The sequence below is a fragment of the Lotus japonicus genome, chromosome 3, assembly GCF_012489685.1.
Source record: "Lotus japonicus ecotype B-129 chromosome 3, LjGifu_v1.2".
Classification (NCBI taxonomy): domain Eukaryota; kingdom Viridiplantae; phylum Streptophyta; class Magnoliopsida; order Fabales; family Fabaceae; genus Lotus; species Lotus japonicus.
Window position 1 is genome coordinate 94130172 of NC_080043.1, and position 13171 is coordinate 94143342.

General features: G+C 32.0%; 2 protein-coding genes across 2 annotated transcripts; both read left to right on the forward strand.

Annotated features, from left to right (window-relative positions):
* Positions 1–1029: 1029 nt before the first annotated feature.
* Positions 1030–4418, forward strand: LOC130747630 (endo-1,4-beta-xylanase 5-like). Its single transcript, XM_057600608.1, has 7 exons — positions 1030–1175; positions 1851–1897; positions 1999–2218; positions 2350–2513; positions 2657–2755; positions 2914–3705; positions 3932–4418. The coding sequence occupies exons 1-7, from the start codon at positions 1103–1105 to the stop codon at positions 4289–4291; spliced, it is 1755 nt and encodes a 584-aa protein (XP_057456591.1). The 5' UTR covers positions 1030–1102; the 3' UTR covers positions 4292–4418.
* Positions 4419–6799: 2381 nt separating this feature from the next.
* LOC130743055 (endo-1,4-beta-xylanase 5-like) lies at positions 6800–10935 on the forward strand. Its single transcript, XM_057595161.1, has 7 exons — positions 6800–6842; positions 7914–7960; positions 8056–8275; positions 8442–8605; positions 8889–8987; positions 9131–9922; positions 10576–10935. Exons 1-7 carry the CDS (start codon positions 6800–6802, stop codon positions 10933–10935), a joined length of 1725 nt encoding a protein of 574 aa, XP_057451144.1.
* Positions 10936–13171: the final 2236 nt, after the last annotated feature.

Below are 13171 nucleotides of genomic sequence, written 5' to 3' on the forward strand. Positions count from 1 at the left end.
TGTATTATGTGCAGTTATTATCTAGTCCATCTCAAATACAAAATAGAGTAATGCTCTTATCATATATATCATATCTCAGTCTTATCCAATTCTGTTACAATATAGAATCTTATCCTATTCAGATAACCAAACAATGGATCCTTAGTATTTGTGACAACATTAATTAGTTTAATTGCTTTTAAGATATTAATTATTGAGTTGAATGGATATGCATTGTTGATGTAAACTTGTTTTACACTGAACCAATCACGACATGTCTCGTAGGAAAAATAATAAATTTTACTTATAAATTTTAATTAAAACAAAAATATTTTATGATGTGGCAGAATTCAATTGGATAACAGTGTAAAATTTATTTACACTTTTTTTTGGTTAAAAAATTTATTTACACTAACCGTATAAAAAAACAACAAATTAAGATATTTTTTATTTTAGAGTGGTGACCATGAGATTTGAAACTCCAACATTGCAAGTAAAATTTCAATTCCACTAAGAAGTAACACTCCTGAGTAAATTAAAGGATCAACTTAATGGTGCTAAAGTCAATTCCATTAAAGCAATTCATTATAATTGACTTAATGTATAAGTTTTATTGGTAGAGTTTGATGGATATGCACATTGACAACTAATTACAGTATGTCACGTAGGAGAAATAATTACTTTAATTTTAAATTTTAATGAAAATAAAAAAAATTATTTTCTTAATTTCATGAAATTTAATTGGATGATTATGTAAGGAAAATTTAATCTGACAGTGCACAGACTTTTAATCTTAAGATGTCACAAGTATTTAATTCAATTTTTTCACATGTAATTTGCCAAAAGTTGTGGGGCGTTTTGACATAATGGAAATAAATATTAATTAATTAAAATATTTAATGTATTGACTTTTTGAGAGTGTCAATTAAATGGTTCATCAGTTTGTGCCTCATTACATGCAGACGTTATGCCTATAAAAACCATGGTTTGCTTCAACTCATGATATCACTCTTCTCTAACTGTTGTTATAGATTGTGCACTCAATCTTTGCAACCTCTAAATTTCTACCTCCCATAATTTTGTTGTTTGCTTTTCTTTTCTTCTCCCTAGATTAGATTCTCAAATGTGTCAATTGAAGCAGGTTGGAAACAAAATTATGAGTCTTGTCCTTCTAATATGTGTGATCATTTTAGCAGGTTTGTTTTCTTGTCCTTACTCGACTCATATTGATAGTTTTACAAAAGGTTTTCATGTTCAGGTAAATAAGTATAACAAAAGTTCCTAAAAATAACTTTTGTGGGTGGAGAATGATTTGTGAAGATTAAAAATGAATCCAAATATACATCTTTTTTTTTATAAATCATTTTTTTTCTCTCTAGCTATCTCATTTTTTTTTGTCGTATCACATCATATATCACAGCTATAATTTATTTCTCATCTTTTCCTATCTCACTCTTTTTTTTTTCGATACATCGGAAATTTTTCCTATCTCACTCTAAATGTATACACTAATATTATTGTTTTTATGTAAAAAATAAATTGAAATTGGGAGGTTAATTTGCTTTGACATGTGAAAAACTCTATTTCTTTTAGATGAGATAGATAAAATTGAAATTTTAAACATTTATTTACATTTTATTATTTTAATCATTATATTTATAAAATAAATTTATTTATTTTGATGCACTAAAGTTTAAAACTTTTTTATGCAAATATTAAATTATTTAATTTAATGCCATATTATCAAAAACAATTATTTTCTTTTTTATTTTAATTAAACTAAAAAATTATTTTTTAATGTGACAACCAATTATTGGATGTCAGTGCACACAAATTAAAATCCAACTAATATATCTCATTTTCCACCACAGGTTTTGAAGTTGAAGCACTATCCTATGATTACTCTGCCAGCATTGAAGTAAGATCTCTCTCCAACATTTATTTTCAAAGGTGTTATACATTACAGTACTGAAAAATTTCACTCTAATACGTTTGGGTATTACATGTTTTCAACTTCAGTGTTTGGCAAATCCACAAAAGCCTCAGTACAATGGAGGAATCATCCAAAACCCAGAACTGAATGATGGACTCAAAGGGTGGACTGCATTTAGGGGTGCAAAAATAGAACATAGAGAATCATCAAACAACAAATATGTGGTAGCCCATAGCAGAAATCAAACACATGATAGTGTTTCTCAGAAGATTTACTTGCAAAAGGATAACCATTATACCTTATCAGGTAAATTTTGTACTAATTCAGCACTGTTGCTCTTACCTGATGTGATTATTTATATATGTATATGAAAGATCAATAAGATAATAACCCTACTGCTTTTTTTTCTTATATGATTCTGGGTTGAAATTATCCAGCTTGGATACAAGTGAGTGATGGAAAAGTTCCAGTAAGAGCATTTGTCAAAACAACTGAAGGACTCAAATTTGCTGGTGCCACTTTTGCTGAGTCTAATTGTTGGTCTATGCTTAAGGGTGGTCTCACAGCAAATACATCAGGAACTGCTGAGCTTTATTTTGAGGTACTTCTAAAATATTATTGATAATTTTATTTCTGTACTGTTTTGATCAAATGAGAAGTAAGGGATTTTCTCATGTAATGAAAATTAGTCATTAGTATTTTCCCGGAATTTTTCTTAAGTCTTCAAAATGCTGAATTATGCAGAGCGAAAACACTTCAGTGGAAATTTGGATTGATAGCATTTCCTTGCAACCTTTCACACAAAAGCAATGGAGTTCTCATCAACATCAAAGCACTGAGAAGGTAAGAATTACATAAACATCACAAGTTAAAATAACAAGGATTGGAAACCTTGTACAATCGATTATGAAGTCAGAATTAATTATGAAGAGAAGTTTGTGTGAGTTGAGTAGTTTTTGGGTTCTGATTAATAGGTGACAAATTTGATTCTGACTTTGCAGGCTCGCAAGAGCAAGGTATTAGTCCAAGCAATTGATGAACAAGGAAATCCTTTACCAAATGCAAGCATACACATTACACAAAAGAGGTTAGGTTTTCCATTTGGGAGTGCCATTAACCACAGCATCCTGAACAATGGGGCATATCAAAATTGGTTCACCTCAAGGTTCACAGTGACCACATTTGAGAATGAAATGAAGTGGTACATGACAGAAACAACACAAGGCAAGCCTAACTACTATTATGCTGATGCCATGTTAAAGTTTGCCAAGCAACACAACATCGCGGTTCGCGGCCACAACATTTTCTGGGATGATCCTCAATTCCAACCTGGTTGGCTTTCTTCACTCTCACCATTCCAACTCAAATCAGCAGTGAGAAACAGGATCAATTCCCTTGTGTATAAATACAGGGGCCAACTCATTGGTTGGGATGTTGTGAATGAAAATATGCACAATTCATTGTTTGAAAGCAAACTTGGACAAACTTTTTCAGCCCAGACTTTCAAAGTGGTTCATTTTATTGATGGCCATACCACTTTGTTTTTAAATGAATATAACACCATTGAGGACCAGAGAGATGGTGCAGCAAACCCTGCAAGGTACCTCCAGAAGATCAAAGAGATCCAAAGTTATCCGGGAAATAAAGGATTGCCTCTTGGAATTGGATTGGAGTCTCATTTCCCTGAATTCCCTCCAAACATGCCTTACATGAGAGCTTCCATTGATACTCTTGCAGCCACTGGTTTACCTATTTGGATCACAGAACTAGATGTAAAAAACCAGAATGGACAGGTAAAGTTAAACAATCACTTATTTTCAAAAAAAATTCACTTATTTAAAAATTGTACTACACTTTGCAGCTTCTCCCCAGAAGTGATTATGAGACTTCTGACAGAACCAAACATACTATTAGATATATTGCTTATATATACTAATCTTTGCATCAAATTTTGGTTCTACCATTAATCCATTGATGAATTACTTCACTAAAGTGTATTTCCATTCATGATATGTGCAGGCAGGAGTTCTTGAGCAGGTTCTAAGAGAAATACACTCTCACCCTGCGATTCGAGGCATTGTAATGTGGACAGCATGGTCGCCACAAGGTTGCTATACAATGTGCTTAACAGATAACAATTTCAAAAACTTGCCAACAGGGAATGTTGTGGACAAGCTTCTTCATGAGTGGGGTTGGTCGAAAACGTTATCAGGGACAACAGACCAGAATGGGAACCTTGAGGTGTCACTTTTTCATGGAGATTATGAAGTGGAAATTAGTCACCCTGCTAAGAAGAATTATACTCTCACTCATCATGTTCAAGTAGTTCCAAATGATGAGTCTGGGAAATCATCTCAATTTGTACAACTTTCTATGTAGTTCATTTATTTTGTAGGTTAGAGTTGTGGTTCAAAATGGGAACCATAAACTTATGACAAAATGTTTTAAAAATTGGATTGATTATGTGATTTACAGTTTAAAAAAAAATAGTTCAGTCATGTTTAAATTGAAGATGAACTCGTGATAAGTTTTTTCATATTAAATTATATTTAGTAATAAACTAATATAAATATTAAGAAATTAATATAAGATGATCATATTATATATATTTTGTAAGATAAAAATAAAGCATAAACATTAAAAATCTATCTATTATTATAATTTGTTATTGACCATATAAAATTAATTTCCTATTATTTTTTTTGTAAAAATAGGAAATTTTGAAAAAAACATTTAAAAAATGAGTCGATCCCTTTTGGACCAATTAAACTAGCTTCTAAGTGTCTGTTTGGTATCACTTTAGGTTTTTTTTTATTTTGTAATTTTTTTTCATTTCACCGTGTTATTTGGGGTACAAAAGAGTGTTAGTAAAAAGTGAGTTTCACTAATCCAAAAAAGTGAGTTTCAAAAAAGTGAGAAATTTATACTTCTTTCTTTTTTGATTTTTCATATTAATATATGGAGTAAAATATATTAGATATGCAAATTAGTGGTTAAAAAATTAAATTAATAATTAAATTTTTAAGATAAATTAATAATTAATATAATACTACCTTCGTATACATTCTCATATTAATTATCATGATGAAATCTTCATGGTTTTTTATTTTAAATTTTATTTGTATGCACTAACGATATAAAAAAAATGAAAATTTATCTAATCATATTTCTCCAATTTCTATTTTAAATAATTAAAATTAAAATTAAATTATAATAAGATAAATTGATGGATTCTAATTAAATAGCCGTGTAAAACTCTTTTACAGAGTAAATGTTGTGCATAGTAATTAAACTGATTTATTTTTATTGTTGTTAAATGAATTTTAATACTAAATACCAATTAACAAGATTAGAGTCTGAGGTGTCACTTCGTCTTGCAGGTTTGGTTAACAGTGGGATTTCTAAAAGCGAGCGTGGTTGTTCAAAGAAGCTTAGGGAGACTCACCTAGAGCCATCTCCCGCAGCTGCGGTGAGACTAAAATTTCGAGTCCTAGGGAAAGATCCAGGAAAATTGAGAAGAAAGGTAGGAAGTAGAAGAATCTTAGTAAGTTTGGTAGTGGTGAGACTAAAATTTCGAGTCCTACAGGAATATCCATTGAAAGCAAACGAAGTGTTGTATCTTGTTTGGTTTTGCTCCATTGCTTGGCTATTGGATGTGGTTTTGGTTGGTTTTTTGGCTCCGGTATTGTTGGGCTGTTTATAGGACTTTTTGTTGACGGTCCTCTATGGATTTTTTTAAGTTGACTCATTTTTCCTTTGATGCCTCACACACACACACACACACATATATATATATATATATATATATATTATCATTGTAAAATTTGAATTCATATATTAATATGTAAGAAAATTAGACATCAATATTGCAATGCAAAAAAATTAAAACTCGAGTAATAATTACAACATAATAGCATTTCATCAATTTTTTTGGAACATAAAAAAACTAAACAAACAAACAAAATTACACCCCTAAATCATTCTTGAAAATCAACGGGACAATTCGATAAGAAGATCCTAAAAAATAGTAGGAGAAAAACCCATCTTTGCATGATCATTAGCTTTCTAAGGGATATATCTAAGGTGAACCTCCGAATCTCGGACCAATAATTGGGGAACATCGACAAACTCACTAATATAAACATGCTCGGAACCTGATCATCCCTAATCTCTTTCCACGCATACTCCAAACAGACAATCTCACATGAGTCACACCGGACCTTCTCCTAATACTCCAAACATTTCATCAATCTCTTTTATTTTTGGTTACAAACGGAAAGAAATCATCAATCTCATTCAATATTACATTATTACAATTTCAAAAAGCGAAATATATAATCCAATACAATAATAAATCATAAACAAGAACCTGACTTTCTTATCCAAGCCATTTGTCAATTACAATCCATAATTATTCCTTTCTCACCAAAATTTTCTATCATTAGTTATTTTTATAACAAATTAACTACAATACCTAATTAAAAGATTGCTGACATAAAATAATATAATGTTCATAATAATTAATAAATGTTGAATTGTGTGGATAATAGTTCGAGTCACATGTTAATTGGCTTAGTTATGTTCATGAAAAGGACCAAGCTTCATAGTTATTCTTTTTTTTTGAAGGGATCCTGCTTCCTCCCAAAAATAATCAATTGCATCACAATGAGGAAGGGACGAGACAAAAGCCATAATTGAGGCTAACAAACGTGGAATGAGTTAAAGCTCATTTACGATGTAATTAAACGCTAGTTAGTAGTATAAAAAGGGAAGGACAAATTTACACGACATGTCTCATTTGTATTCTAGAGGCTGAGTGTGAATCACTTTGTTTCTATCTCAACCTTAGGGTTCACTACCTGAATGATCCGGTTCTAAACAAACAATATGAGTCTTATCCTTCATATGTGTGTCATCATCCTTTTTGCAGGTTTGTTTTCTTGTCTATAAGCGTCTTATATTTAATTTAACAATTTAACTATGCATTATGAAAATGACAAAATCATCATTGACTAGAATTATATTTTTCTTCATTTTACAACCACAAATTTTTTTTTACCAGAGAAAAACATACAACCACAAATTAACCGTTCCATGAAGTGTTTTTTTTTTCCTTTTCTTTTCCATTTTGCACATATTCTTTCTAAGGCTTTCATCATTAATGAACACTTAAAAAAGTCACATGACTTAATGTTTTAATCTTGACCGTTGATGGTTAGATCTAACGGTCGTGATTTATTCTCATTTTCTCACATAAGATTACCTTTCTCATAAGATACATCTTCTATATATATATATATATATATATATATATATATATAAATTTTTAACGTATGAAAAAAATACACATTTGTTTTTTTAATATTAGAAAAAAAGATCATATTCTAATTAGCCAAAAAAGTGGTTTTTTTTTGTTTTAACTAAAATATCATACTGTCGGTATCGTAAGACTAATCTCTCACTCATAGTCAACGCACTAAGCTATTAGAATAAACATTTGAATATTAAAAATAGAAAAAACTCTATTTTAATCAATTTAGTCCTTTAAAATACCCATCATTTTACTCATTTATTAAGGTTTTTTTTTGAAATTTTTTATTAAGGATTTGATAATAATGCATGTAAGTATAAACATTTTAGACACAATATACATTCAATGATAAGTCGTCAAATCAGTGATAGTCTTTTCTTCTTATTTCTGATAGGCGTCAAATTAGTGATAGTAATGCATGTAAGTATGTGCACCGTCAATGTAAACTTTGTTTGAATATGTAACATACTAACATTCAATTATTGGACGTGTAACAATTTTTTACATTAGATGTGCTCAACCATTAAACTTCATTATTAATGTTTGATAAAAAAAAAATTTTACACTAGATGTGCTCAACCATTAAACTTCATTATTAATGTTTGATAAAAAAAATTGTGCATTTCTAATTTCAAGAGTTTGATTGATAAATTTTATTTTTTTAAAAATTATTCATTTGACACCATGTAGGTGTCAAAGCTGAAGCATTATCCTATGATTACACTGCCAGCATTGAAGTAAGCTCTCTCTCCAACATTTATTTTTCCAAATTGTTACACATATTTCTGAAAATTTTCACTCTAATCTTGGGTTTACATGTTTTCAACCTCAGTGTTTGGCAAATCCACATAAACCTCAGTATAATGGAGGAATCATCCAAAACCCAGAACTGAATGATGGACTAAAAGGGTGGACTGCATTTGGGGATGCAAAAATAGAACATAGAGAATCATCAAACAACAAATATGTGGTAGCCCATAGCAGAAATCAAGCACATGATAGTGTTTCCCAGAAAATTTACCTGCAAAAGGAGAAGCATTATACCTTATCAGGTAAATTTTGTGCTAATTCAGCATTGTTCCTCTCACCAATTGTGACTATTATATATGTGAATGAAAGATCAATAAGAACATAGAGTGAGGGAAATTATGCAGCATTGTTCAGCATTAATCCTACTGCATTTATGTTTTTATATGGTTTTGGGTTGAAATTATGCAGCTTGGATACAAGTGAGTGAGGGAAATGTTCCAGTTACAGCAATTGTCAAAACAACTAAAGGATTCAAATTTGCTGGTGCCACTTTTGCCGAGTCTAAGTGCTGGTCTATGCTTAAGGGTGGTCTCACAGCAGATACCTCAGAAATTGCTGAGCTTTATTTTGAGGTACATCCTATAGGTTATTGATAATTTTATTTCTGTACTTTTTTTTTGTTCCTTGACCTGTCATCTGTTTGGGAAAATGTACATGTCCTCCTAACAAATCATTTTTCTAGGATTCGAACATCTGTTTAGGAGCTAATTTGCTTATCAATAGACCAACACCATGTTGATATTTATGTACTATTAATCGAATGGAAATCTATGATTTTCCTAATTTAAGGAAAGTTAATTAGTCACTAGTAATTTATTGATTTAACTCAACTCTTCAAAATGTTGAACTTTGTAGAGCAATAATACTTCTGTGGAAATATGGATAGACAACATTTCCTTACAACCATTTACAGAAAAGCAATGGAAGTTTCATCAAGATCAAAGCATTGAGAAGGTAATCATTACTTATTTTTAAACTGCACTTACAACAAGTCCTCTTGCCTGATGCCTCGTCGTCCGCTCTGATATTACATATCATCTATGCAAAACTAAATCAAAAGGATCAAATTTGCAGTGAATTTTATTTTGTCTTGACAGGCTCGCAAGAGGAAGGTATTAATCCAAGCAATTGATGAACAAGGAAACCCTTTACCAAATGCTAGTATATCTATCACACAGAAGAAGTCAAGGTTTCCATTTGGAAGTGCCATAAACAATTACATCCTGAACAACAAGGCATACCAGAACTGGTTCACATCAAGGTTCACAGTCACCACATTTGCAAATGAAATGAAGTGGTACACCACAGAATATGCAGAGGGAAAGGAGAGCTACAATGTTGCTGATGCCATGATGCAGTTCGCAAAGCAACACAACATTGCGGTTCGCGGCCACAACATATTCTGGGAAGATCCAAAGTACCAACCAAGTTGGGTTCCTTCACTCTCACCACACAAACTCAGCTCAGCAGTTGTTAAGAGGGTGAGTTCCCTTGTGTCTAGATACAAGGGCCAACTTATTGGTTGGGATGTTGTGAATGAGAAGCTGCACTTCTCATTCTTTGAAGATAAGCTTGGACGAGATTTTTCAGGACAGACTTTCAAATTGGCTCACTATATTGATGGGAAAACTACTTTGTTCTTGAATGAGTATAACACCATTGAGGATGGTAGAGATGGTTTATCAACCCCTGCAAGGTATATCCAGAAAATCAGACAGATCCTAAGTTATCCCGGAAATAGAGGATTGCCACTTGGAATTGGGTTGGAGTCTCATTTCCCTAACTTCCCTCCTAACTTGCCTTTCATGAGAGCTTCCATTGACACTCTTGCTTCCACTGGTTTTCCAATTTGGATTACAGAATTAGATGTTGCAAACCAACCTAGACAGGTAATGTTAATAATTCCCCCCAAACCCAATTAAGTTATCTTTGTGTGCAGAGTTTTATATTTCTCATGCAACACCTTGAAATTCTTAAATTGACGGAGTTAGAGAATCTGAGCCGTTTGATAAAGATTAGATGACTCACATTTTAAGCTTTCAATATCTAAGTTGTTTGATCTTAATGAAATATATAAGTCAAACCAATCTTGATCGAACGACTCAAATTCCTTGCTTAACTACGTGAATGTATGAATGCGTGTCACACACAAATCCAACAATTTGATGTTGTTGGAACTTGGAAGAACATCATGGCAATTTAGTTTATAAATAATATACTAATGAATAATGATAGTTAGACACCCAAACAATGCAGAAACCCCACACATGCACTCTGTTTTTCTCTGTATGTCTCTCTTCTTTTTACATTCGTTATACATTGCATCATTTATTTCTCTCTCTTTTATTCTTCTCCAAGTACTTGGAGCGTTTGTTGAATGTCTACACTATACGGATGTCTACAAATCAATTTCCTAAATGATAATACATGTTAGACAAATTGCTTATGTTGATATTTGTATTAAAATGTGGTTTCAGTATTTTATCCAATGATGCATATTAAGTCACTAAAGTTTTCTATTTATGATGCGTATGCATTGCAGGCAGAGTATTTTGAACAAGTTCTTAGAGAAGCTCACGCACATCCAAAGATTCATGGCATTGTAATGTGGACAGCATGGTCACCAAATGGAGATTGTTATAGGATTTGCTTGGTAGATAACAATTTCAAGAACTTGCCTGCAGGGGATGTTGTGGACAAGCTGCTAAATGAATGGGGGTTAAGAAAACTATCAGGGAAGACAGACCAAAATGGGTTCCTTGAACTCTCTTTATTTCATGGAGATTATGAAATTGAAATTAGTCACCCAGTCAAGAAGGATTCCACTTTCACTCAAAATGTACAAGTGATTCCAAAAGATGAGTCCAAGAAAGCAACACAATTTGTACAACTTTCTATGTAGTTCTTTGTTTTCACACGTTAGACTTTTGGAATTAATAAATTTTAAAAAATACATTTTTATTAATATCGAAAATATAAATTACATAATGAAGTAACTTTCCTCTCCAGAGTTCATGTGTCCCGACTTTTACCACTTACCTATCCTCGAGTGAATAGTTTTATTCATATAAATTTTATTTAATGTTAATAATATCATAAAAACATATTGTCCGTTAATATATTTATAAGTTGCATTAAATGGTTGAAAATAAAATTTAACCATATATGGTATAGCTACTGGATACTGTTGTTATTTGTTGTCTTGGGACAAAACACACATATTGCGGCAATTTAATTTGACCGAAATTCATGGTTCAGCTTTCAGGCTCAGTTTCAGTAGGACCTATATTTTCGGCTTGGTCTCTAGTCAACCAAACACAGTCATAAATCTTACCTTCGCATTCAATCGCACCTCACAAGTATGTCTTGTTTTTACTCTCCTTGTCAAATGCTTATCAAAAAAAAAAAAACTCTCCTTGTCAAATTTGAAGATAAATGGAGAGAGAAATACAAAGTAAAGAGGAAAACGTGAGAGATAAAATAAAATTAATACTATGAAAGAAAATAAAAGAAAAAGTAAGACAAATATGGAATGAGTGTGAAATTTGACTAATGAATTTTTTTTTTAAACCTATATATTATAAATTTTAAGTTTTGTTTCTTATGGAAGATGATTGACATTCAAACTTATAAATTAATCTTAAAAACTATAATCATAGACATACGATAATAATGTAAAAGCAATATGGATTAAACCTTTTTACACAAATATCTAATCATATATTATCATAATTTTTTAATTTTTTAAATTTATTTACTAATGTGGCAAACTAGTTGTTTTGTCGTTTCATCTCCCTACAGCTCGACGATCGGTCGAGCCTCTTTGTCCTCTCCCCCCCGACCATTCGCTCTCCTATGTGTTGTTCTTGTTCCTCCGTGCATGACCATCGATCGCGGGTTTCTCCACGTATTTTGCTATGTTCACACTTTCTCTATTCCTTGCGTTTAGATCGGTGCACCATCTCCCTCATCCGTTGATTGCACGCCTTTCCACATTCGTCGTTTTCGTGCTCTACCGTCATCTGTCATATCCTTTGGTCCGTCGTTTCTTTCTTCACATATCTGTTTGTTGTTGTCTTCCTTCACAAATCTGTTGCGTCTCTTCTGTGAAGGTATGAAGTTTCTGAGTGGTTGATTTGGACGATCGATTAGGCGTTTCCGTACTCGCGTCGACCGATGGTTACCCCTGGCCGTTGAAGGTGAGCAATTTCGGTCACGATGGTGAGAAGTTTGGGGAGGAGGGAGGTGGTTCTGGGTTGGATGTTGATTGTCGAACAACCTGCTCTACGTGTTTCATCGAAGACGGCAAAATTTTCTCATTTGATTTGTTTAGTAGTGGTAGTTGGTTCATTTGAGACCCTTAGCGATTTGCCAATTCAAGTTGCGTCTTTTTGCGTTTTTTTATGTTTTTTTCTTTGGTAAGATTGTTATTATCCTAGGTTAGACGTTTTTGGTACATCGAAAAAATAAATTACTCTTTAGTGATTGACTCCTAAACATTTTCCTCTCTAACTCATATTTCTTGTTTAATAAAATATAAAAAATAATTAAAATGTCATAGGAGTACCTTGCTAATACAAATTACACAAAAAAAAAAAAACCAATATAACAACTGGCATGAAGCTCAACTACCTACAAACTCACTTTTTCCCTTTCCCCTCATTTAATAATAACACGTGGCAGCTGTAGGTTTCTTTTATTCTTCTCCTCACATCTTCACAAAAGTGAATCAAAACATCATATTCACTCTTCTACTCTTGAGCGTTCAATCAATACGGTCACCAATTTCCTGAGAAAGAAAGAGAACCTTTGCCTCCAAAACAAGAAGGAAAAAGGGGCATGTTCTATCATGTCCTTTCTCTCACTTTCTCATCACAGAGCCAGTAGTAGTAACTAATTTACAATCAAGACGTACCAGAACTAGAACTAGTAAATAGTATTGCTTTATAAGCATCTATGAAAAATGTGTATGAATAATAATTTATTGTAAGAAATTTATTTACTTAATGTGATACGAGAGTCTCATTAAAATTAAAATTAGTCTTATAGTTGCGGGTCTTGACATCTTTAATCTTTAATATAAGGGGTTATCTAAATGACCTATGATAAAGTTTGAATTAAATAACTCAACATCCAAT